Raw genomic sequence first — 27,244 nt, forward strand, 5'->3', positions numbered from 1 at the left:
GGAACTTCATTTGACTTAGTGTACATGACAATAAGCTAATGTGACATCTTAGATCTGAAATCAAACGATGCTGGAACACTGGAGAGTGTGTACGGTGGTTTCCTTGTTTGCAAAGAGAGAGAGAGAGAGAGATGGGTAATTACAGACCAGTCAGCCTAATATTGGTGTGGGAAATTAATTGTTCAAAAAACACTGAGAAAATAGCTCAGTGGAGCAACAAATACGTGAACAGACATTTATTTTCTCAACTAAGCAGTATTCAGTTCCATTTAGCTGCTGGCTTTCCAGCAACATTGAAGATTTGGCCAATAAAGGGTTAAAGTTAAAATATGTCATTATATCAGTGACATGCAGACTCACTGTCATGAACTCTGCATGGAACTGCTGGCAGTTCAGCATAAATTGGCTGCCTTATTTCTGCAGGGCTGCAGAGTTAAGCTTTTGAAATATCTGTGCATGAACACAGGATTTTTGAGCTTGTTGACCATTCTTTGCTAATATTTTCCTCAATGTTCTCCAGTGGTAAAGTGCAAAGTTGGGCTAATCATCCAAAAATTGTGATGTGGAATCCTCCCAAAACATCAACATTAGGTTTGCAAACATGAGGAAATATGCAGATTCTGGATATCCATAGCAACAAGAGTAAAATGCTGGAGGAACTCAGCAGGCCAGCGAGCATCTGTGGAAAAGAGTAAAAAGTCAATGTTTTGGGCTGAGACTCTTCATCAGGTCTCATTTCCATAGATGCTGCCTGGCCTGCTGAATTCCTCCAGCATTTTGTGTATGTTGCTTTGGATTTCTAGCATCTACAGATTTTCTCTTGTTTGTGAACATTAGGTTTGACTGGGCACAGGAAATGACCCTGCATTTATTTGAATGAAGTGGAGTGGCTGCAAGGTGAGACTATTTAAACTGAAAAAACAAATAATTAAAAATTATCAAATAGTTCATATTTCAGTTTGTTTAGATGTTTGTACTTCTATGTCCTTAAATCATTTAGCTTTATAACATCAGTTTTTTTTATATTTTCACTAATGTATGCATTCTTAACTGATAGATTTTTAGGATTTGGAGACTGTGCAAACTTCACACAGAAAGTATTAAGTCAGGATTGATTACAAAAACTACATAGTGTTTTTGTAGAACAGCTAAGGCAAGGGGATGTTAAATCTGGTTGTTAACGCTATTTTCAGTTGCTTGTGAGCAGAAATTGATGCACATATATGGTCAACTTAAAAGTTCAGGCTACTAAAGTTAAAAGCTCAAAGTACATTTATTTTCAAAGTCCATATATGTCATCATATACAACCCTGAGATTTATTTTCTTGTGAGCATACTCAATAAAACCAATAACAATAGAACAGTGAAAGCCTGCACCAACCAGTGTGCAAAGATAACAAACTGTGCAGATACTAAAAGAAAGAAATAATAATAAATAAATGAGCAATAAATATTGAGAACATGAAATGAAGAGTTCTTGAAAGTGAGCCCATATATTATGGGAACATTTCAGTGTTGGAGCAAATGAACTTAGATGAAGTTATCCCCACTGGCTCAAGAGCCTAATGGTTGAGGGGTAATAACCTTTCCTGAACCTGGTGGTGTGAGTCCTGAGGCTCCTGTAACTGTTGCTTGCCCCTACCCCAGTGCCAGTCTCTTCCCCAAACCTGACCAATATCACTGTCTCACTTCCATTATGATCAGAAATGAATGGGTTATGTGGCTGAAGTTCATTGTCCTGATTTTAATATTTTAAGATCCCACCTAATGAAAACCTCTGTTTTTAGAATGTTAAAATGATCCCCACTATCTTGGAGATAACCCTAAATTCCTTAGCTATCTATTCTATTTCAAATGCTAAAACTTTAAAGTAAATGGAATAGAAATCCTTCAGTATCTAAAAAGCATATTAATGCACCAGTATGTGAAGTGCCCACACACGTTTCCCGGACTATGAGATTAAATGGTATTTAAATCTTCAGAAATTGTGTACAACAGAACAGGTCCTGCACACTTTGAGCCATCAAGCTGCGTACTGCGTGATGAAGGTAGAAGAGAGAAGATCAGGCTGTTGAGGTGAAAAAGTGTTGGGACATTGGGTCTGGAGTTGGAAAGATCAATGCCACAGAGAGTCAAGTTGGTGAGTCTCAGCAGTATTGGAAATCTGTGGAATGGCTATGATAAAAACAGGATTCTGGTGGAGAGGGTGAGTTAGCAGGGTAGTAATGAACAACAGTAGTACTTATTAAGTATAAATTATTCCATGTCAATCTGTTTTTGGATATTTATGGCTCCAAAGTACATTGGAACAAACAGACCAAAAATCTATATAAATATGGCATTTTTGATAGAATTATTTTGCGATAGATGTTTTAAAATACACAGTTAAAGTCAATGCTTTAAGTCTTACCATATAGTGACTGTGTAATGCAGAAGCACACCATTTGGTTCCAAAGGGGGCTTCCATGACAAAAGTACAGCGGTAGAAGCCAATTGCTTTGATGTTAATGATTGAGGAGGGGAGCCAGGAACTATGGATTGTGGATAAAAAAAGATTCATGTTCTCTACATGAATATAACACAATATATCAGTGAAATATGAACAATAATAGGCATTCATGATGTAATTCTTGTCTTTGTGAGTTAAAAATTAAGTGCTGTCGAATCATAAATCTTGGACTAACAGCTTAACAAAAATATTCCAGTTTCTCCACCATGCTTACCACCTTCCCCAGTCAAAATATACATCGGTTGACTTTGAATTCCTTCACCCTTGCTTGTACTTGCTGATATTTTTAAGGTGTAATTTTCATTAGCACTTAAGCCTGTAAAATGTAAACACAGAAATTAGTTTTCTGAGAATTTTATACATATAGAATAGTAATCCCAAAATAATCTTTTCGGTCATGAAACACACTTAGCTTTCAATGAAGGTTTGTTGCAACATATTTTTGTAATCCACCAGAGGATTAAGATCAGTGTGAAAGACATGTTGCGGCACTTACACCACGGCAGAAAGTAAATGAACAGTAATTGTAAACTGTAGCACACAGGCTAGAATTGAAAAGTGAGAATTTTCCTAATTGATTATATCCAATCATATTATAAATTATATTTGCACAGATTTCTTATATTTAATATTTATAATGAAACTATTAATAAACTCCAAAGGAGAAAATGTAGAATTTCATTGGAATGATCAAGTACAGGAAGTTACAGTAATACCCTGATATTATCAGAGTGGACAGTACTGTAACCCCACAGTTTCAGCACCTTGGTTTGATTCTGACCTAGTATTGTCCATGTAGAGTTTGTATATTCTCCATGTGACTGGGTGGATTTTCCCTGGGTGATTTTCCCTGGTTTCCTGGCACATCTCAAAGACACTCTTTTAGGTTAATTGGTTGTGTGAATTAACAATGATGTTGGTGGGTGGCAAGAGAATAATGTTTGTGAGAGGAACTTTGGGACTGCTCTGAGAGAAAGTAGAGTTCGAAGGGCTGATGGTCTCTTGTGAATTTAATGTATTAAATATAGGAATTTAATATAACTGTCTTCAGAGGAGTTCCTGCTCTATGATGTTTCTGAGATTTTATGAAGTCAGGGATTAATTGTATTAATGCAGAACTTTATGTAGAATGTTATCAACAGTATAAGCCACTTTGCTCAAAATCGTTGGCTCATACGCGTCTAGTGTTAGCAAAGTAACAGTAAAACTTGTCATAGTTCATGGAGCTCTACAGCACAGAAACAGGCCCTTCAGCCCACCAGTCGGTGCCAAACAATTTATCTGTTGAGACCCATCAAACTGTACCTGGACCATCCTGTAGCCTTACATACCCCATCCATCCACGTACCTATCCAAATTACTCTTAATCATTGAACTCAACCTAGCATCCACCACTTGCACTGGCAGCTTGTTCCACACTCTCACCACTTTCTGAATGAAAACATGCCCGCTCCTGTTCTCCTTTAACCATAGAAACCATAGAACCATAGAAACTACAGCACAAAAACAGGCCTTTTGGCCCTTCTTGGCTGTGCCGAACCATTTTCTGCCAAGTCCCACTGACCTGCACACGGACCATATCCCTCCATACACCTCCCATCCATGTATCTGTTCAATTTATTCTCAAATGTTACAAAAGAACCCGCATTTACCACCTCGTCTGGCAGCTCATTCCATACTCCCACCACTCACTGTGTGAAGAAGCCCCCGCTAATGTTCCCTTTAAACTTTTCCCCCCTCACCCTTAACCCATGCCCTCTGGTTTTTTCTCCCCTTGCCTCAGTGGAAAAAGCCTGCTTGCATTCACTCTATCTATACCCATCATAATTTTATATACCTCTATCAAATCTCCCCTCATTCTTCTACGCTCCAGGGAATAAAGTCCTAACCTATTCAACCTTTCTCTGTAACTGAGTTTCTCAAGTCCCAGCAACATCCTTGTAAACCTTCTCTGCACTCTTTCAACCTTATTTATATCCTTCCTGTAATTTGGTGACCAAAACTGAACACAATACTCCAGATTCGGCCTCACCAATGCCTTATACAACCTCATCATAATATTCCAGCTCTTATACTCAATACTTTGATTAATAAAGGCCAATGTACCAAAAGCTCTCTTTACGACCCTATCTACCTGTGACGCCACTTTCAGGGAATTTTGTATTTGTATTCCCAGATCCCTCTGTTCCACTGCACTCCTCAGTGCCTTACCATTAACCCTGTATGTTCTACCTTGGTTTGTCCTTCCAACGTGCAATACCTCACACTTGTCTGTATTAAACTCCATCTGCCATTTTTCAGCCCATTTTTCCAGCTGGTCCAAGTCCCTCTGCAGGCTCTGAAAACCTTCCTCACTGTCTACTACACCTCCAATCTTTGTATCATCAGCAAATTTGCTGATCCAATTTACCACACTATCATCCAGATCATTGATATAGATGACAAATAACAATGGACCCAGCACTGATCCCTGTGGCACACCACTAGTCACAGGCTCCACTCGGAGAAGCAATTCTCTACTACCACTCTTTGGCTTCTTCCATTGAGCCAATGTCTAATCCAATTTACCACCTCTCCATGTATACCTTGCGACTGAATTTTCCTAACTAGCCTCCCATGCGGGACCTTGTCAAAGGCCTTACTGAAGTCCGTGTAGACAATATCCACTGCCTTCCCTTCATCCACTTTCCTGGTAACCTCCTCGAAAAACTCTAATAGATTGGTCAAACATGACCTACCACGCACAAAGCCATGTTGACTCTCCCTAATAAGTCCCTGTCTATCCAAATGCTTGTAGATTCTGTCTCTTAGTACTCCCTCCAATAACTTACCTACTACTGATGTTAAACTTACTGGCCTATAATTTCCCGGATTACTTTTTGATCCTTTTTTAAACAACGGAATAACATGAGCCACTCCCCAATCCTCCGGCACCTCACCTGTAGACAGCGACACTTTAAATATTTCTGCCAGGACCCCTGCAATTTCAACACTAGTCTCCTTCAAGGTCCGAGGGAACACTCTGTCAGGTCCCGGGGATTTATCCACTTTAATATTCCTCAAGACAGCAAGGACCTCCTCCTTTTCAATCTGTACAGTTTCCATGATCTCACTACTTGTTTCCCTTAATTCCATAGACTTCATGCCAGTTTCCTTAGTAAATATAGACGCAAAAAACCTATTTAAGATTTCCCCCATTTCCTTTGGTTCCGCACATAGCCGACCACTCTGATCTTCAAGAGGACCAATTTTATCCCTTACAATCCTTTTGCTCTTACTATACCTGTAAAAGCTCTTTGGATTATCCTTCACTTTGACTGCCAAGGCAACCTCATGTCTTTTTTTTAGCCCTCCTGATTTCTTTCTTAAGTATTTTCTTGCACTTCTTATACTCCTCAAGCACCTTATTTACTCCCTGCTTCCTATACATGTCATACAACTCCCTCTTCTTCTTTATCAGAGTTGCAATAACCCTGGTTGATACCTTAACTCTTGTCTGCATTAAATTGGTCCTCCCAAAGTGTATATCTTACACTTGTCTGCATTAAATTGGTGCTCTGAAAGTGCTATACCTTACTCTTGTCTGCATTAAATTGCATCTACCATTTTTCAACCCATTTTTCCAGCTGCTCTCAGATCCTGCTGCAAAGTCTGATAGTCTTCATTACTGTCCACTACACCCACAACCTTGGTGTCATCGACAAGTCTGTTGATCCAGTTTACCGCATTATTATGCAGATTGTTGATATTGATGACAAACAACAATGGACCCAGCCCAATCCCTGTGGCATTTGTGGTAGAAAATACATTTCTTTTTGTGCTTACACAGTGTGGTATATCATACCTTCTCTGAAATTTACTATCACTCTTATTACGGATTAAGATGTTAGATATGCAGTCCCATATATAATACTATAATTAGGAGTCAAGAAATGTAATTTTAATATCAGATCTGAGAAAGTGTTCCAGACCTGAAATTGTAATCGTTTTTTTCCCCACAGATGCTGGCTCACTGGCTGAATTCTTCCAACATTTCTGTTTTTATTTATTATTACTACCTGGCATTAAAAGTTATAAGGTCTTCCACACAGTAATCCATCTTGTTTTTGAAAATTGTACATCTTATTCTGATTTATTGAGTGTTATGAAAATAAGAAAAACAAAGGTTTTTCAAAGATTACCATTTAGAAATTCAATTCCCCCTCAATGCATTTTGCACCTTTCCTCTGAACTTCATTCCTAATTAAATTTCAAATTAATCACAACCATTCAAAGGCCCCAATTACATTGACAGATTTCGCAGACTATGAAGGTGTGGTGAGGTCACACCAGCAATCGAAAGTGGTTCTGCGAATCCAACCGACTGTCAGTGACAAGCCAGCCCCTGTGCCATGCTGGGCCATGCTAAAATACAGGGAGCCAAGATCCCTATACAAGGTTGTGCTGAAAGAAACAGTGCAATGATTTAGCAGAATGACGAATAAAAATGCATCCAAATTTGATGACTTTAACCGTTGAAAAACCTCAACATGTATTGCATTGCAATACTTGTATCAGAAAGGGTTTCCAAACAACACACACAAAATGCTGGAGGAACTCAGCAGGCCAGGCAGCATCCATAGAAAAAAGTACAGATGATGTTTCAGAATGAAACCCTTCAGCGGGGTTTCAAAGCAAATCAGAAAATCATGTGATTTACTAATTCTGTAAAAACGTCTATGAAGTATGCTCCTTTCAATATACGTCCTGATTAAACATGGACTGCAAGAAAGGACAGCTGAGATAGATATAAATCAAATCTGTATCTCACATGTACAGTTTTATCAAAACAAGAAAGACCTATAGCTTTTCTATCATTTTGCATTTTTTAAAGAACATCAGCAAAAGAAATCCTGCACATTTTTTCATGAGGTGTGACATCCCTTTAAAAGGTCACTTACTCTCTTAAATAAAGTCCTGTGAGAGCTTCATCCCAGTTAATATGCTATCACATCATTTGAAAGCGTTTGCTAATTCTGAAACTTTAATGCTTTGTAAACAATGAAAAAATAAACTTTAAGATTAAGCCTATAATCAAAAGGTATCAATTAATCTCATTGATCTTATATTAACTTACCTCTTATAGTGATGGACAGATTTGTACTGTGTGCAGTGAACTGCTCACTATTATTTGGGGCTGACAGGTATAGTGTGTAATACTGTACAATTCCATTAGGTGTTAATGGTGGAAGGAAGGATATTAAAACATCCAGAAGAGCAATAAATATATAAGTGATATTCTCAGGAGCACTCTCAGGAACTGTGAGTAAATAATCAAAAAAAAACATTATTCAGCTCTGCAATGCTAAGATACAATAGCTTTATATTAAATAACACAGAAAATGCTAGAATGAGTCAACAGAAAAAAGAGTTAAAGTTTCAAAATCTAAAGAGTACAAAGTTGTAACTTCTGAAGGTTTAACTCTTTGTATTTTTGCCTAACCTGTGAATATTTTTAGCGTTTCTACTTTATTTCAATTTTTCAGTTTGATTATCAGCCCCTGGTGCAATTTCAGTGTTTGCCATCACTAATATTCTGGGGTTGGCTTGTTTCAATCTCTTAAAATCCAGAATAGGGAAGGTAAACTAGTAGGGTTCCTGTTCCTAATGGTTACTATGTCTTCTGTCTGTAAATGCCTGCAGTAGACAATCAGCCCATAAATTGACTAAGCCAAGCTGTGATGAAAATTTAGCCTGATGATTTCCATCCTCCCACCGGCAGACACGAGTCTGCAAACTGTACGTCCACTGCATATGAAGCACCTCAAGAAACAGGAAAGCATCTTTATCTTCAGTAATGAAGGCCTAATTCTGAGCAGGTCCCTCGGGCAATGCCTCCATTCACAATGCTTGGCTGACTGCATTCAGAATCATGACTGGCAGCTGAGAAGTGAGCACTTCCACCTTATAGAGCATTCACTTCTGAATCCAATCTCCGTACATCAGTGGATGGGAAGAAGAAATCGCTTCCTCTTAATGTCTTAAAACAAATTTTAGAAATTTTGATTATGTTAATCATGACACAGTCCTCCCATGACAGTACTGAAAATTATAACTGAAAGTCATTATCACAAGAAAAAATGTTTGACTAACGAGCAGTGTGAAAGCAAATAGTGAAGGGAAAACAGGAAATTCAAAGACTAACTCAAGGAAATCTGCAGATGCTGGAATTTCAAGCAACACACATAAAAGTTGCTGGTGAACGCAGCAGGCCAGGCAGCATCTCTAGGAAGAGGTACAGTCGACGTTTCGGAATGAGACCCTTCGTCAGGACTAACTGAAAGAAGAACTGGTAAGAGATTTGAAAGTGGGAGGGGGAGGAGGAGACCCGAAATGATAGGAGAAGACAGGAGGGGGAGGGATGGAGCCAAGAGCTGGACAGTTGATTGGCAAAAGGGATATGAGAGGATCATGGGACAGGAGGCCTAGGGAGAAAGAAAAGGGGGAGGTGGGGAAAAAACCCAGAGGATGGGCAAGGGGTATAGTGAGAGGGACAGAGGGAGAAAAAGGAGAGAGAGAAAAAGAAAAAGAATGTATGTATATAAATAAGTAATGGATGGGGTACGAGGGGGAGGTGGGGTATTAGCGGAAGTTTGAGAAGTCAATATTCATGCCATCGGGTTGGAGGCTACCCAGACAGAATATAAGGTGTTGTTCCTTCAACCTGAGTGTGGCTTCACCTTTACGGTAGAGGAGGCCGTGGATAGACATATCAGAATGGAAATGGGACGTGGAATTAAAATGTGCCGTCTCTGGGAGATCCTGCTTTCTCTGGCGGACAGAGCGTAGGTGTTCAGCGAAATGATCTCACAGTCTGTGTCGGGTCTCGCCTATATAATCCTATTGCATTAATTTGGTGGGTTAAAATTAATGCTGACAAAAAAGTTGGGAAGGTATTTCACCCTAGTCTTGATGCTAAATGAAATCAATCAAAAATATATCAGCACTGTTATGTGATATCCACAATCAAGACTTAAAGTAAAAGGCAGAATGCAGAAGTGACTGAACTATCAAGGACAGTGAATAAGCACAGATGAGTAGATCATACATGATGAATACAATTTTGGAATGAGTGAAACTGAGAATTATATAAGGCATCGAAAAGATCACATATCCCAAAATGAATTATCTGAAGTGAACATTTTAGATAGATAGACAGATTCTTTTTTGATCGCAAAGGAAATTACACTGTCACAGTAGCATTACAAGTGCACAGATATAAATATTAGAAGAGAAGTAGAAAGCATAAAAAATAAGTTACCACAAACACTCTAACCGGTGGGGGGGGGGGGGGGGGAGGTCATCACTTCCCCTGCTATAGGTTGACTCATTATAGAGCCTAATGTCTGTGGGTAAGAATGACCTCACATGGCGCTCTTTGGAGCAGTGCAGTTATCTTAGTCTATTACTAAAAGTGCTTCTCTGTTCAGCCAAGGTGGCAAGCAGAGGGTGAGAAATATTGTCCAGAATTGCCAGGATTTTCCGTAGGATACAACAAGTTTAATTACCAGTTTAGAACATATGCACATTTACAATCCCTTGTGAAATACAAAGAAAGCTGGATATTATTTTCTGATGTGCACATCAATGTGTGACTTTTTAAAGTCTACTCAGAATTTTAGTTGCAGCATTCCCATTTTAACATATTATATATTCAGCAACAGTGAAGGTTTACTGGGAAAAAAGTTATGAAATCTCACTAATTTTTGGACATCTTATCGACGAGGATTTGACTGGAGTGCGAGACATTCCAAAGGTTTACTGTGTGGAATAATATATAATGGCATTGGTATTCACTGATGGGTTCCATGAAACTGCTACTTCAGTGGAACTAATGCACTTGTGGATCACATTAAAACACAGACTACTAGAAGCTGTAAAGAAATCAAGAAAAAAGTTGGAACATTTTCCACCGGAAAGATTATGGAAGGAGTATTTTGCTAGTTTAATGTTAACCCTTTGCCCTTACTGTGAATGAAAAAGCAGGCCCCAGTGAAATGAATAACTCTTGAATGAAAGCAGTTCTCCTGGTTGAGCAAACAGTTAAAGGCATATCAACTTCCACCACAGATGGCTTTTTACTGGATCAAAATTGTAATCCAGCTGCAGAAAATATGTTTGATGTATTTTCCTAGTAATGGCAGTGGACTTCCACTTTTTTTTTTTTTGGCAAAAATCTAAACTCTTAATAGCCTAGAACCATCCTAGTAGTACAGAAAAGCGCTTACTGCCTTGTTCCGTCAACAGAAGCGCAGTTAAGGAGGTTTGATCCCCATGGCCATACTTCGTATATGCTTGCACAGAGATGTTATAAGGGGAAAACGGCTTTAAGTTTTCTAGATAAATACTGGTTGCTGTACTATTCAGTACAAAGGATTCAGTATAATTGGCATACATGACTTCAAAGTATATAATAATTCCATTAGGTTTCTCTGGAGTTGACCAGCTCAAGTGAGCAGATGTTGCCGTTATATTCTTGAAGGTTAAGTTTTCAGGAGGTGTCTCCGGTTCTGCGCGGCACAACAAAAACATAAACATGTTTTTCAAAGATTGTTTTGCTTATACTTATAACACTTAATCATAGAACTGAATATATAAATTGAGTCAATTGAAATCTACATATTTGACTAAGATTTGAAATAGCAGCACAATATGATTGTAATATTTGTCACCAACGTTAACTGCAAATCTCTCAAAAACAACAGGAATATTACAAAGTATGCTGGAAGAGGCAAATCTCCATTGGTAGATTGTGTTTCTTTTCATTATTTTTCTTTCTTGTCACTTTTCAGTTAATCAGAAAGAATGATGGCATTGTTAAATAAATTTTACCACTTTTGGCAAAAAGGTTGAATTGAAATCCCCTCTTATTGATTTGGGTTAAACATCTCAAACACATAGCCAGCTTACTTCATTCCACTTGTTCTACCTTTAGATTGGGGGAGAGTCCAGAAAGTTCATGAAGAAATGTCTGCAACATCATCAGGTGCTGTCATAATTTTTAACAGAAGTATCCTAAAGTACGATAAATGACTTGAAGTTTTACTGCCTTTACTAATTCAGCCCATCCATTTAGGATACAGTGAGGCTGAGCCAACAGGTTTAGGCATTTGCACGGTGGGAACCGATCTTAAGACTGAACCATAACCTGTACCTTCCTTAAGCACGTCCAGTCATAGCAGTGAACTTAAAATAAATTAAATTTGGTTGGCATCTGAGGATTTACGTGGTCCATGGTATTAATGAATTCATAGCATTCACTGTCCAGGATCTCTAATGGTCAACTGGCCAACATAATCAAAGCAAACTAAAACTGCTCAGAGACTAGCCCAGTGGGTGGGGGTGGGGGGGGGGGGGTTGACACTGTATGATGTGCTATCCACAACAACGAAGTTCTAAGCTGAAGGAAGTACATACATTCATTCTTTTATTTAGAAAGCACCAAAGATGAACAATCTTGTAATGTTATAAAACTAACGAAACTAAAATAATGAATTAAGCGTTCTAAACAGTAGTGTTGGAGGTATTAGCATAGTTAAGAGCATTTACATGTTCTTAAGTGGTCAACAAAATAAATTATCATTCTGGCTGCCTCTACCTACACTAAACTGCCCTGAAAGAAAGTGTGAATACATAACTATACTCATTCGCTTCTACCTCGCCCTAACCCACCTGACAAATTACCCATAATAAATATGCAAAACAAAATACAATAGTGATAGAAAATAAATACATAGTTCCTACATCTGGCTTTGTGGCACAGAATGTAAGTAATTTAACAATGGAATTGATTGCAAACCTAGAATCTTATTAACTTCAAAAGTTTCATAGATAACAAAATTGTTATCCTGCAAAAAGCCATTCAGCCTGCGTCACCATAGATCAAGCCCATTCTCCTATTCAGTCCCCACAGCCATCAGGCATTTGCCTCAGGTGCCTATCCAATTCTCTTTCAAAAACCTTGAATGGTCCTTTGTTATCACTGCAGTCACTACTACTCTGTCTGACAAATTTTTAATTCACATCGCCATTTTATCTTTTGCCCAAAGTTCTATATCTGTGCCCTCTGATGTTTAAATCATCTGTTAATGGGAACAGCTTCCCTCTGTTTACTAAATTTAAACATGATCTTGTTCATTTCTACTAAATGTCCTCTCGGCCTTGTCTACTCCTAGAAGAAGACCCCCAAGCTCAATTTCAATAGGTACACTTAATGTCAAAGAAATGTATACAATATACATCCTGAAATAATTCTTCATCGCAAACATTGTCCAAAGTTCAAAGGACATTTATTATCAAAATATGTACAGATTATACAATCTCAAGATTTGTCTCCATATAGGCAGCCACAAGAACCCCAAAATAACCCATTTTAAAAAGACCACCAATCACCTGATGGGCAGGGTGAGGAAAAAAACACACAAATTGTGCAAATAACAAAAGCAAGCAACAGAATTCAGAACGAAATGAAGACCAGTAGAGTAGGAGGAGGCCCACAGCCATTGGTCAAACCTTACAACTTTGAATCCATTGTCTTAAATCTCTTCTGCATGCTCTTGCAATGTGCATAACCAGAACTGGAAGGCATATTCTAGTAATCTGCACAAATCTTTTGCTTTTGTACTATACTCTATATTTTTGTTTATGAATCCCAGGATCCTATATGCGTTATCAACCATCCTTTCTTACCATCTTCAAGCGTCCACACAAAAACATCATCTTCACCAGAAACATCACTTTCCCCCACAGAGGTAGATGCTGTCACTCTCATTTTATATTTTGTGAACTTTTTCAAACCTACAAGTTGAAAAGAAAACAATTGTAGCTTGAGAAGGAAAAAAATGTCATTATGTCTATCTGTAAAAATTCTGAGATGAATATATTGAAATTATCTCAATACAATCCACTAACTTCTATATCATACACATCAACTATCAGGTACAGCAGTTAAGGCCAGGGTCACACAGTGAACTAAACTACATGTTCTCATATGTGAACTGTTATACATTGCACAGAGATTTTCACACTAGTAACTGTCTCTAAAATATCAGGAGACAATAAGTAGTAGTATTTATTTTCTACTATTCTTAAAACTCTTATTTTCAATGCTAATTGGAGGATCTTGGAAATTCCCACTGATAATCACAAACTAACTCAAGCTATAAAAATACGATGCTCTCAAATGCAATGAAAGACACATTATCTATTATAAATACCCACATCGTTGTTCTTTTCCACATCGGGCAGCAACCTTGCCATTTCTTCAGCGTTCCTCTGTTTTTTATGAGGCCGAGTTGCTAGCTCAATGTTCCATTCAGCACAGATGGAAAGCATGCAAGGAGCTGGGCGGGGTCGAACCCGGGACCACTCGTCTCGAAGTCTGGGGTGGGTGCCACCACACCACTGGCTGGCAAAAATACCCCTACTTTCCATGCTAACTGGAGGGTCTTGGAAACTCCCACTGATAATCACGAAGTGACTCAAGCAAAAAAATAAGATGCTCTCAAATGCAACGAGAATCACATTATCAGCAAGGAATCACCCAACAACTTAGTTGAAATGAGGGTACCACTCTGCAATGGTCTACATCTAGTTCACAGGTAAGTTATAGGGGAACTCTAAGGACAGCCCTCTGTCCCTGCATCTGCCCACAGCAGAAAGGTGAGCTGCAGTTCAAACAATGCTATTTTTCTTCGGTTAACTTCAAATTTTGTTTTCCCAACATTTAGGCACTACATTTTTAACTACAGTATTTAATGGTGTGCATCATAACTTGATAATTTGTATTTAAAATTGTGCAGATTAATAACTTGCCAAAGATTAAATTTTCTCCTAAAATAGCACTTTTATATTTAAACGTATTTGCTTTTTTAAAAATACCTGTTAGAGTAATGTTGTTGCTTATCACAATTCTTTGGAATGCTTCATTTGTGCCTTCCTCCAGAGCATAGAGTGTATAATGAGTTATTATGCCATTAGGTGCAGCAGGTGGCTCCCATGATATTAATATTGAAGTAGAAGTGAGATTTTTATAAGTTACGTTCTGCACTGAACTTGGTACTAAAATAGCAAAAAGAAATGTACAGTCAACTTTAAAGAATCCAAAATATTATTTTATCTTCTTGAACAAACATCATGGTTTCCTTAGTAACATACCATATTGTTTTGTCTTTAAAGAGACACTGCTTGGTGGTCCCTCTCCGACAATAGTGAATGCTGATACACTAATAATGTAATCAGTATAGGGTACCAGTTCTCTTACAACATATGACAGCTGCTCAGATGAGAGGTCGATGACCTGTAGGCTGATTTCACTCCCTGCATTATGTAGAAAAAGAACAACTTCACCACACTTCACTTTCTCATATTTAGTAAAATTCAGAAAAGTTAGTTTTTGTAAACAGAATAAAACAGGAAAAAAATGGGGGAAAAAAACAATAAGGAGCCAGGAGAATGACATGCAGTAATAAATGCCATTCATGGAAATACAGCTTAAGTAACATTTAAAATTCCCTGATGAAATTTAACAATTACAATTGTCCTTAAATAAAATACAATTTGAAAATTATTACAGAAAATAAAAGTAGTTAAATGCTTTCTACAACCCAGAAGCCTGCTATTATTTCTTAAACCTCTTTTTTCTTCTAGAAAAGATCAAACATTACTCATGCTGATAAATATAGGTACATTCAACAGAAAATATTTTGTTGACTCTAAAGAGCAAGCGAGTATAGTAATTACATCACCATGTCACTGGGTCATCCCCACCTGTTGTAGCCACATACTGGAGCTGTGACCTATTTACCTTTGGAGATATTTTGAAGGCCATTAGGCAGAAGCCTCCATTGAGGAAGAAGAGGTGAAGAACTTGGAGGCAGGGAAATTCCACCTGCCTTGACAACTGGAATAACTGATCTTCTATGCAACATTGATCTCAGCTTGAAATTCACGCTGACTGTAGGAAGAGATTCAAGAGGTCCCATGGGGCTGACTGTTTGTTTAGTAAAGGATGTAGTGGAGCCCATAGCAGGCATTGAGTGCATTGTACTAGGGAGTGCAGTTTTAGTATATGTTAGTGGAGAAGAATATACTTGCTCATGTGATGTTAGTTGATCAGGCAGAGATGGAGCCAAACTTTTCTCACGTATAGTAGATGTTCCAGATAGATCTGAACTAACAGTGATTAATTTTTCAATTGGTGAAGAAGTAGATGGTAATTCAGAAAATAATTCAGCGGAGCCTTCATCAAACTCTGTAATAATGACTGTATCATTTTCTGAAGTCAAAGTAGTGGAATCTGTTACCAACATACCAGGATATATAGATTCAGTCGAGTTTCTACTTTCCTAGATGAAAGAAAACTCCATTAATTTATCTTGTAAATGATTTATATATTTAAATAGAATCAAATTAAATAGTCTTCAGTAATACAGTAATCAAAATTGTATCATTACTAATACTGCTGTCTGAATTAACTTTAGCTCATACAAATTCTATGCTTCACTTGATTACCAAAGTTTCACTTCAAACTACAATTTGATTTCTGATAAGAATCAATTTTAAAAATAGAAGAGCCACTACCCTGCAAAGCTGATGGTAGGAGAAGTTGAATCCAGAACGATTACAAAGTGGTGAGGACTGCCTCCCAATTATGATCACTCACAACCCTTGTCATAATTGGGCATGGTATTGTTAGAATTCGTGACACTCTTTCCATTATCAGAGTTTATTTTCTTTCCTTGGTTACTTATCTTGCATTGGCTAACATTCATTGATATTTACCACACCTCAATCAACCAAACATCACCACAATGTTTATTGATCATGTTGCCTAAGATGTACAATAAAAAGCAATCGAAGCGGATACCAACCCAAGAGAAACCAAATCATATTGATCTCAGTTTAAAAGATGGGTGTTAAGAAAGGTTAACAAGTGAAGTGGGAGGTAGAGAAGGGGAGATCTTTTTTGCAGTTTCATAGCAGGGAACTCGGTAGCTGAAGATGAGGCTGACAGTGGTTGGGCAGAGCCCAATAGGGATTGCAGCGGAGATAAGAGCTTGTGGGGCATCACTTCATAAGTGGGGAAATGGATGCCCTACATCATAGAGCTAAAGCAATTCAACTAGTCCATTCCACTGCTCTCATGGCTACTTCTCCAACGCAACGGTTTGATGAGGTCTAATCATGAATTACTGGGCATCAGTAGTCAAAGCAGGTTAGGAGAACAGGATGACAGAAAACAGTGCTGGAAAGGAGCAAAATGGAGTAGGGGCTGGAGTTTTGATATTCAGTAGATTACACAGAAGAGTAAAGGAATTACTGAGATGGAGCTGGTCAATATCATGGATGTGGAAGTAGGAACCTGCCTTAGTCCATCAAAAATTGAATTTCAGATAAGCAGTGTGCAAGACAGGAAATGGTGGCTTAAGCAAACTGAACTAATATGAGGTATACACTACTGATGCTGATGATGGCAGATAACTGGTTTAAATTAAAGCAATTAAAGAAATGTGGACCAAAAGGTAAATATCAGTAATTGTGATCATGAAACTACCAGATTCTCATTTTAAAATATTTACTTCATTGTCCTTCATGTAAGGAAATCTGACATTTTTTTAACAGTCTCATCTATATATGGTTCCAGACTTATAACAATGTTTCTGATCCATTACTCAGAAAGTAGAATGAAATTTTATGGATTAAGTTATTTTATTGTGTATTATCATACTATATATGCACATGCTGAGAAATAAAACAGGTTATGATCTAGGAAATGTTTGCCTCTCTTCCTTTAGAGAGCTTGAAGGCACACACATGCAAAAGACATAAATGTCCAATGCAGATGACAAGAGGATATTGTTTTTACACCGCACACACCCAGGTCACACTGTCACGTATGCAGAACATAAGTCAAGTCACATAGAAATTAGACATCCGAGCAGCTGGTGATATTAATGGCTTAACTGAAGATGATATCTACGGGTGACTAAATTTTTAAAACGTTCATCTGCTATTGCCTTCAGTTATTTTTGCTCAGTTTTTCCTCACTGTGTAGTATTTCAAAATAAGACATTTCTGTGTTGTTTCCATGGCAAACAGTGCAATTAAGACCAGCTTCCTTAGCTTACCATTGCTAATGTTCTTTCTAAATATTGCTGTCATTGATTTCACCTTCATAACTCTAATCTTAAATTCTGATTATATATAACTTGCCAAAATATTTTCTTACTGTGCTCTATTCCATCATCTTTCACTTTCATTTATTACCTGTCCTAATAACAAGAGTCTCCGAGCTGAAATATTATCCCTTTTCTGTTTCCATAGATGCTGCCTAACCTGCTGAGTTTTTCTAGCAATGTTCTGTTTTATCTTCAGTTTCCTAGCCTCTGAAGCTTTTTTGACCTCAATAACAACCTTACCCATATAGGTTCTACAATTGTGCTACCATAACAATTAATTCTCTACATGCCAACATCAAATCAAGTTTAATTATCATTCAAACCATACACAGATACAGCTGAATGAGACAACATTCCTCTGGGGCCGAGGTGCAAAATATTCAAATTATCAAGCAAGCATACAAAATTAGCAAGTAACATAATTCAAAATATCGGGCAGAGAAGCATATTCACTTTAAAAAAAATTATATATAGTCCAAAACCCTAAGTGCTAACGTCCAGCAATCAATAGGGCAGGCTCCTGGCAGTGTACAGATGCACACAATCCAGCCTGTCATTCCACCGCTTGAACATGAGAGGGCAGCACCAATGGGCGAGGCCAGGCCCCAGTCGAGCTCAACTATGCAGTAGCACTTCCACATCTCTCTGTCACGGTTCTGATCAGTTATTCTCTGGGTCCCTTTGAATTTTTACTTTGTGTCACGATCAGGACCGTTGACTCCTTGTTTTCCTTAATTCATTGTTTCCCTGTGTTTCTTGGGCTCTGTAATTAAAGGCACTCGAGTCTCAGCTGAACGAGCAGTATTTAGTGTCGAGCTTACAGCTACTCAGCGCTAGGTCATCATCGGACGTCACCGAAGCAAGTGTGAGCAAGTCACCCGCCGGAACGAGCCAAGTTACATCGCTGGAGCTACTCAAGTCTTCTCCCCGAAGCGAGTGCCAGTAAATCACCTCTCCTCACCAGAGCCAGCCTGTTAAGTTACCTTGCCTGATCGGGCAGTTAAACTACCTCGCCGGAGCGGGTCCGTCAGGTTAACTCGCCGGAGTGAGACCAGAGCCGCTGTCTGTAGTTCCTAGGCCACGTCAAGGGCTTGCCACTACTTGGAGCCATTTTGTGTCAAAGTATGAACTGTCTATTGTTGTGTGGTACTGTCTCTTCGTGTCCTCATCTCCACTGAGTAGGTCCGGCCGTTTTGCCAGTACTCTGAGTTAGGGACTGTCTCCTCGTGTCCTCATCTCCACTGGGTAGGTCTGGCCGTTTGCCGCTACCCTGAGTGAGGAACTGTCTCTTCGTGTTCCCGTCTCCACTGAGTAGGTCTGGCCGTTTACCGCTACTCTGAGTTGGGGAATCCTGTCTCTCAGTGTTCTGTGTCCTGTGTCTAAAAGAGGAGTCCCGGCTCTATGTCCTGTGTCCATATAGGAGTCCCGGCTCAGTGTTCTGTATCCTGTGTCTAAAAGAAGTGTCCCTGCCCTATGTCCTGTACCCAAGGAGGAACCCTGGCTCAGTGTTCCATGTCATGTGTCCAAGAAAGGTCAAGGCTTCAATCTTCTGACTTCCAAATCCAGGTTTCTGATGTTCCGAGTTCCAAGTTCAGGCTCTGATGCTCCAAGTTCCAAGTCCAGGCTCTGATATTCCGAGTTCCGAGTCCCGAGTTCCAAGTTCTGAGTCCCGAACTCTGGGTCCCAAGTTCCGAGTCCCAAGCTCTGGGTCCAAAGTTCCAAGTCCAGGTCCCGAATTCCAAGTCCGGGTCCCGAGTTCCATGTTCCAAGTTCCGAGTTCCATGTTCCAAGTTCCAAGTCCAAGTCCAAGTCTAGCCACGCTTATTCCCGCTTCTGCTTTGCTCACTCCTTGATCTCCCTCTGAACAATCCTTGCTTCCCTGCTTTCCTAGTAGAGATTAATAAACTCGATTCTTGTTAGCGCCACAAAACGTGTTTGTGTCCTGCATTTGGGTCCACCCATGCCCTGCACTTGTGAAACTCTTACCTGGTCCGTAGCAGGTTTGAAGCCTAGTTCTCGCTACAACTGAGGCTACAGAGCTCCCGTGTTGACTGCTCCTCCACCAGACAAGGGTAAGAGGCCTGTGGCAACTTGCATTATCACCGTCCAACAGATTCTTGAAATCGCAAGTGAAATGTCCGAGACAATCTCCCATGGTTATACTGCACCAACTCCGATGCTTCCAAGTAGCGGGCAGCAACACAGTCTCCAGCCAAGTCAGCTCCTCTGAACCCAAACCAGTTCTTCTGACAAACTGGTGGGCTTCTCTGATATCCCGACTGTCTCCTCCAATATCCTGACCAGCTCCTTTGACACTTCAGCTGGCTCCACCACTGACACCAGTCCAGCTACTCCAATCAACCAGCAGCTCGTTGACAGAGTAGCCCTGCAGTACCAGATGTTCTTGTCTTTGGATCATAAAAAACTAACTTTCCAAAGGAAAGGGCAACTTCGGTTGGCTCCAGAGAGGCTGCTGCATTTGCACATGCCGCCATCTTACCGGAAGTAAAGTAAATACATCACACATAAAGCCCTCCCAACCATTGAGCACATCTACATGAAACGCTACTGTAGGAAAGTAGGCAAGCAGCATCCGTTATCAAAGATCCTCACCACCCAAGTCATTCAATTTTCTCGTTGCTGCCATCAGGTAGAAGAGCCTCAGGACTTGCATCACCAGGTTCAAGAACCCTTCACCCCTCGGGCTTTTGAACAAGAGAGGATGAATACACTTATCTATTGAGATGTTCCCACAACCAATGATCTCACTTTAGTACTCTTTACAGTATCTTGTTATTTCATGTTCTCACGTTGGGCATGTGGCCAAGTGGTTAAGGTGTTTGTCTAGTGATCTGAAGGTCACTAGTTTGAGCCTTAGCTGTGGCAGCGTGTTTGTGTCCTTGAGCAAGGCACTTAACCACACATTGCTCTAGTGTCTGTACGAGGAGTGGCGCCCCACGCAGACTTCCAATCTGCGTCTTGTAAGGCATGAAAGTGCCCGACGCAGGCCTCTCATGGTCTGAGTCAACGTTCCCTCCGTTCATGTTCTCGTTATTTATTACTATTTAGTTATATTTGCATTTGCACAATTGTTGTCTTCAATGCTCTACTCGATCTTTTATTGATCCTTTCATAGTTATTAGTCTATAGACTTGCCGAGTATGCATGCAAGAAAAAGATTCTTAGGGTTGTATGTGGTGACATACATGTACTCTGATATTAATATTTACTTTGAACTTTGAAATTATAGGATACATAACAAGATATCAACAACTTCTGGACAAGTTTGAATACTTTACATCCTCTGCTTCAAAAATGTTTGACTCATAAAATCAGAACATTAACAGGGATATTATTAAAAGACAACTAATACTTAAAAGATCTAACTGAAATAAAATGATGTAAATACCTGCAAATTTTCTGGGGTCAAGGTTATATTTTGTACAGTTAGTTGAGACTCTAGCAGAAGAACAATGATTTGATACTGGATAATCATTCCATTTGGTTGATGAGGCTTTCCCCATTCTATTTTCGCTGATTTGCTTCCAACTTCTGTTGCCTTTAAATCAAACACTTCTCCTGGAACTAAAAAATAAGGTCATTATTGCTGATAAAATATAGAGTGAAATTTGAGCCATAATACCTATTGTAAAAGTAATCTTGAAAATATGCACCATATGCTACCAGACTCTTGGTCAGTGCTATGACAGGTCATTTTGATTCTGTAGAGCATATCTGATTCAAGGATGGGGCATGGTACTTTGAAGGGATGGAAGAATTTGATTCCAAAGCCCAGATTCCCAATTCTTAGATCTTGGTCATACTCTAGGAAGATTAAACACCATAAATATCAAGTGCCTCCATTGGGGTGACAGTAAAATAAGTCAAATCTCCCACTCTTTATAGTACATATTGAGTTACTTAATATTGAGAAGAAATAAGCAAATAAAATGGTGCATTTCCTAGTGGTATAACGGATAAAAGTACAATTGTTTCATTCAACAAAATAAACCAAACTGCTTGAGGATTAATAGCTATCCTGGAATTAAGCAACTGATTTCCAGAAGACACCAATGATTGCAGGAGCTACAATCTGGAGCAAAACTCGAGCTGCTGAAGGAATTTTGTGGGTCAGTCAGCATCTGTGGAGACAAGGGAACATTTCAGATCAAGTCGCTGCATCAGGACTGTTTTCCAGGATCCTGATCCTCCAGCATGAGTGGGCAAACAAGAAAACAGAATCAAGCATGACAAATTCTACAGGTGCTTAAGTCCTGATGAAGGGTCTCAGCCCAAAATGTCGACTGTTTACTCTTTTCCACAGATGCTGCCTGGCCTGCTGAGTTCCTCCAGCATTTTGTATGTGTTGGTTGAATAGAATAGAATGCTTGCAAAGGTCCTGGTTCCCAGTTGGCAATCTGGGGGAAACAGATCAGCTGTAGTGTAGTGTGCAGTTGAATATCTCCTGACAATCACTGTACAAAGTCAGCCTCTAATAGAGGATGACTATGCTGAGGTTACAACAGCTGCTGGGAATTATGAAAATGCAGTTACAATCAGCCTCTTCAGGGGAAGGACATAACACAGGGGGAAATTTAGAACATGAGAGGACTATTATTGTGGTTTAGTTGATTTTGAGTAAATAGCAGCTGACACATTGGAAGTGCACCACGAACTCCATGAAAGTTCTGTGTTTCAGTTCCCCAGCTTCACAAATGCCTGAAGTTAATGATTCCCATCAGCTAATCAAACACCTTTGAATAAACGATTTAAAGCCGGTTTCCAGTAATAATTAGAAAACAGCGTAAACTATTTTTTAATTAATTAGTATTCAGATATTCCTTTACATGAGAATAGTATTTTTGTGTTACTTTAAGCTCTATAAATACTGCCATCTAATGGTGGCAGATCAGTCACATTTGTATTTTTACTCTCATTGGGATATTTCACAACAAAGCAATCACACAGTAAAAAATTGGACAATGATTTCTGCTTGACAATTTCACAAATTACATGAGAAGCTGAGAAACCGAGAAACGGAAAAACAGGGAAAAGAATTGCTGCCGTGGTTATCTGTTCACAACATATCAGGATTTTGTACAGTTTCCAAGCAAGAATTCTTAGACGGACATGAAAAACTACCACAGGCTGATAACTGTAACCTGTGATGTAATAATGTGATGCTCAGCTAACAGCACATTATCTTTTTTCCATAATCCGTAAAACCCTACATTTTTAAATTTCAGTATAACATCTTGTCAGCTATAACTCCCATCTTGGCTCTTTGTCAGGAGGATGAGGGTAGACAGGACATCGCGAGTGTCCTGATGGTTGCGTCATCGTGTGGTACGGAAGCTGCCAGACTTCAGAACGCAAGACCCTACAGAGGACAGTGAAAACGGCCACTGGGGTCTCCTTCCCCATGATTTGTGACATTTACTGGGAGCATAGTAGCTGAAGGACCCAAAGTATTGTTGAGGATCCCTACCACACATCCCACAATCCCTTTGACCCACTACCATCAGGATGGAGGTACAGGAGCATCAGGACTAGAACTGCCAGACTGGGAAACAGCTTCTTTCCTCAGCCTGTGAGACTAATGAATACACTTGCCACCACCGAGGTCCCTTCACAAGGACAACGAGACGTTTATTGTACTGTTTACTCTTTACCTCTGCTGTATATTACATGCACTTTGAATTATAGTTGTTGACTTATTTGTGGTAATATTTAGCTTTTGTGCTGTATGTGATGTATTTGTGGATGCACTGTAGTCCAGAGGGATGTTGTTTTGTTTGGTTGTATGTGTACCCTAGCTACACACACACACAAATATTATATGTAACGCTCAGCTATATTGGCTCATATATATCTAGGGGGAACCCCGTCCGGCGCCCGCCTGGATGCTCCCGGTTGTGTTGGTTGCTGTACAACTGCCATCGAAATCAGTTTCAAACATCAATCATCAGCCAGCACACACAGTATGTTTTACCAAGTACACTTTATAGATATTACTAAATCTATGAGATTAATATAAGTTCAATAGAGAAAAAGGGAATGGAAAAGGCGCCAGACTTATCAAAGTTCAAGTTCTTCGTGCACACGTTGGAGCTCAGGAATTTCTTCGGGACCCCTCTGGCCCCGGCAACTCGCAGCTCAGGACCACCGGGAGTGATTGAACTAAGCTTTCCCGCACGTCCGTCGTCCTCCCGGTCTCTCCTCCGACTCCCACTCCCAAAAGCCCCTGGTTCCCAGTCATATGAGACAGCATATCACCCCAAGAAAGAATAACATGGACACCCATTGGCTGATAGTACCTCTGCTATCTGTATTAACCCAAGCAAATGTCTAGCTGGAGACTTTCTCAGCATTTAACATAACATAGAAGCCATTTTAATCCACATACACAGCAGTTTGAAAGATTAACTTAACAAAGAAGCCATTTTAAACTTAACATAACAAAGAAGAAACCCCATACATATATATGTATGTGTGTGTGTGTGTGTGTGTGTGTGTGTGTACCTGTGACAATAGTAAACCAATTTACCAAAACTCAGTTTGATAATAGAAAAGCTTATATTTGATTCAATAATTAACTTGACCTTCACACCTAACCTGTCAAAAAGTGAACGAGTTACAAGATGAATACTGTTTCTGTGATTTGAAGTAGCTTTCCATGAGTTACCTGCAGATGATGTCGTAACTTTAACGCTGTCCTTTGGCCCAGCTCCCACTACAGTCTCAGCAATCACAAACACTTCATATTTTGTAAACGGCAGCAGATTAGTAAAAGAATATGTCACTTCTCTGGTGCTGTTCTGAGATATTTGCCCTAAATGCAAAAAATAAATCATTTACATTTAATAGATCAACTTCTTTCTAACCAAGTACGCAAAAATAAAGTTTCTATCTATGTTACTTCCAATATATTTAGAAAATACAAATGATAGTTCAATGTTCAAAATCATTTAATATCAAAGTATGTATACTATATACAACCTTGAGATTTGTCTCCTTACAGGGCAGCCATAAAAACCCAAAAGAACCCATTAGAAAAAAGAGACCGTCAAACACCCACTGAGCAGAGAGAGAGAAAATAGGTTGTACAAACAATAAAAGCAAATAGCATTCAGAATGAAAGTGAGTCCACAGACACAAAGCCCAGAGCAGCTGGAGTCAGCCTCATCAGCTTTCATCGCTAATTAAACACTACTCAATAAATTCAATGTGCCCTTTCTCCATAAATATAGTCAATGCTCTTAATAACCGCTGCATTGTAACATAAGTGACTGATTGTGTTTTCCCTCATGTTTTGGCCAGTAAAGATGTCAAGTTATAGGCGGGCAACAATTTCCACTTCATTGAAGACAGTTTGCAGAACCATTCTGGACAGTTTAAAGATGCGGGATTCATGGCCCCACCACACCCCACAGGGATCCAGTGAAGTGAAGCAAGGTCTGAGTGGAAACTCATCCTCAGGCACTATGTCCTGAGACTCTGCAGAAAAATGTGATCACGTGCCAACTCCCAAAAGCCGTTTTCAAATTTGTCTGAGGCATATAGAAAATACATTCAAGCAGCAAAGTAAAAACAAATGTTTTTAATGAAAACAAATCAACTTTAAACATATTTCATTCTAACAAATAACTAGAAACATTAAATATATCAAAATAAACTAACTCAATTATCTACATTTATTTTACAGGATTGGTGACTATATATTCCAAGAAATGGGAGACTGAAGGATCGAGGCAAGTACAGATGGTGAGTGCCAATTGCCTGTCTTTTGATCGTTCTGCTACCCGAGAGGGGAGAGCCTGCTGCTATGCTTGGGAGTGTTGTGTAGGTTTTCTGCATTTTGGATGTGGACTTGGACTATAGACTTTTTTCAGACTTATAGTTTTTTTATATTCTCCCTTTTTCGTCCAATCTTCCTTGTTTTTTTTTGTGCAGGTAGGGAGTTTTGGGAGTCAATGTGCCTGTTCCATTTTGTTCTTTTTTTGAGTGGGAGGAGGGACTTGGGGGGTGGGGTGGTCGATGTGCCTGTTCTGCTTTGTTGTTTTTTTTGTGTGGGGAGGGGGATTTTGGGGTTGATAATTGTGTTGCCTTTCTTTTCTTTCTTGGTTTCATAGCTACCCAGAGAAGAAGAATTCCAGAATTGTATAGTTTGATCATAAATTAACCTTTGAACCATTTATAAACCGGCCATCCCTGATATATAGCTAACGAGTGTGGTAAACCATATATATATGTTGTAACTGGGTTACCTATCTGGACACGCCCCTTTGCTGACTGCTCCTGTGGCTCCTCCCACAGAACCCTGAATAAAGGCGATTGCGCCATTGCTCCTCCTCTCAGTCCAGGTGCAGATACTCAGCATGATGGAGGTCACATTTTACTGCTAATAAAAGCCTTTCAGTATTTACTCTACTTCCAGTCTTTTGGAGTTATTGATGGTGCATCAAGGAGCTAACTCAGTGTATATGTTCTGGGTTCATTGATGAGCCCAGCAGTGGAATGAATGCCAGAAGAACCAGCACGTGATCTCCAGTTCATCTTGGACGTCTATCTTTGACCATTCATGTGCTGAGCTATGAAGGGCTGAGAGCCAGCAGACATGAAGCATACATCAGCCCAATGGACAAATAAAAGAACTTAGAAATAGATATTGGGGATGGTCCAGAGGTAAAATGGGAAATATTGAAAACAAATGGATAATTGAGAGAAAGTAACTGGCACTGCCTCGGTACAACACTACAAAGGGAAAAATGTGTCCATAGTAATTGTTACTTACATCCATTGTGATTTTGTAGACAGTAAAATAAACACCACTTACCTAATGGATTGACTAGTTCAACTCTATAAGAGAGTCTTCCTGTTATTGTTAGTGGTGGATCCCAGCTAATCACAAATGATCTTGATGTAATCTTACTGACAATAAGGTTCTGAGGTGGGTCTTCTGGAACTGCAAGCACACATTCAGCACCTTTACCCCCAGCTTTTTTTGTGTGTATTGACTCTTTAATGTACAAATAGACCAAAAGACCTGAACTAGAATTCTTTGATGTCTACGTATCACACCAGAGGAAGTAAATAATGTATCATTTCTTAATGCATGCATTACTAAATGATAATAAAAGAGGACTATGTGTCTTCATAATCATAAATGGTGAGTGTTCCATCGAGGCCTGCAGCAATAAAATTCTCTCTGACATAAAGTCTGAGGCACCGAGTCCTGCAGAACAGGCCTTGCACAATTTACAGGATCAAAGGCCTCTTCTCAGCAAGCAAGTGCCTAGAGGCCTAAGAGACAACTTAAAGGTAAGACACATATTTATATTTTGGCTTATTGAGTACTTATAAACCTAACTTGCAAATAAAAAAATGGTGAACAAATTAGTTTTAATTGCATTGTTAAACAACAATACACCTTTTAGCTTATTCAATAATTTAGTGTTTTTATTTTTAATTTTTCAGATGGGAAAGACATTGAGAAATATTCATTGTATTTGCAAAA

At 39.2% G+C, this 27,244-nt stretch overlaps 1 protein-coding gene across 8 annotated transcripts in view; it reads right to left on the reverse strand.

Moving 5' to 3' along the window:
* ptprq (protein tyrosine phosphatase receptor type Q) overlaps nt 1–27,244 on the reverse strand; it is a 188,752-nt gene that overhangs the window by 79,470 nt on the left and 82,038 nt on the right. For 6 of the 8 annotated variants that reach the window (XM_072267510.1, XM_072267508.1, XM_072267506.1 and 3 more), the window contains 11 exons: nt 26,564–26,692; nt 24,413–24,559; nt 21,137–21,312; nt 15,861–15,894; nt 14,705–14,866; nt 14,429–14,608; nt 13,238–13,345; nt 10,777–11,058; nt 7,626–7,808; nt 2,724–2,825; nt 2,411–2,531 (listed from right to left, as the gene is read on the reverse strand). In XM_072267510.1, coding sequence (XP_072123611.1) covers nt 2,411–2,531; nt 2,724–2,825; nt 7,626–7,808; nt 10,777–11,058; nt 13,238–13,345; nt 14,429–14,608; nt 14,705–14,866; nt 15,861–15,894; nt 21,137–21,312; nt 24,413–24,559; nt 26,564–26,692 — 1,624 coding nt within the window. Of the gene's footprint in view, nt 1–2,410; nt 2,532–2,723; nt 2,826–7,625; nt 7,809–10,776; nt 11,059–13,237; nt 13,346–14,428; nt 14,609–14,704; nt 14,867–15,353; nt 15,895–21,136; nt 21,313–24,412; nt 24,560–26,563; nt 26,693–27,244 lie in introns of all 8 variants that reach the window. The other 2 variants (XM_072267504.1, XM_072267509.1) reach the window with 2 other exon arrangements.

The sequence above is a fragment of the Mobula birostris genome, chromosome 9 (assembly GCF_030028105.1).
Source record: "Mobula birostris isolate sMobBir1 chromosome 9, sMobBir1.hap1, whole genome shotgun sequence".
Taxonomy (NCBI): Eukaryota; Metazoa; Chordata; class Chondrichthyes; order Myliobatiformes; family Myliobatidae; genus Mobula; species Mobula birostris.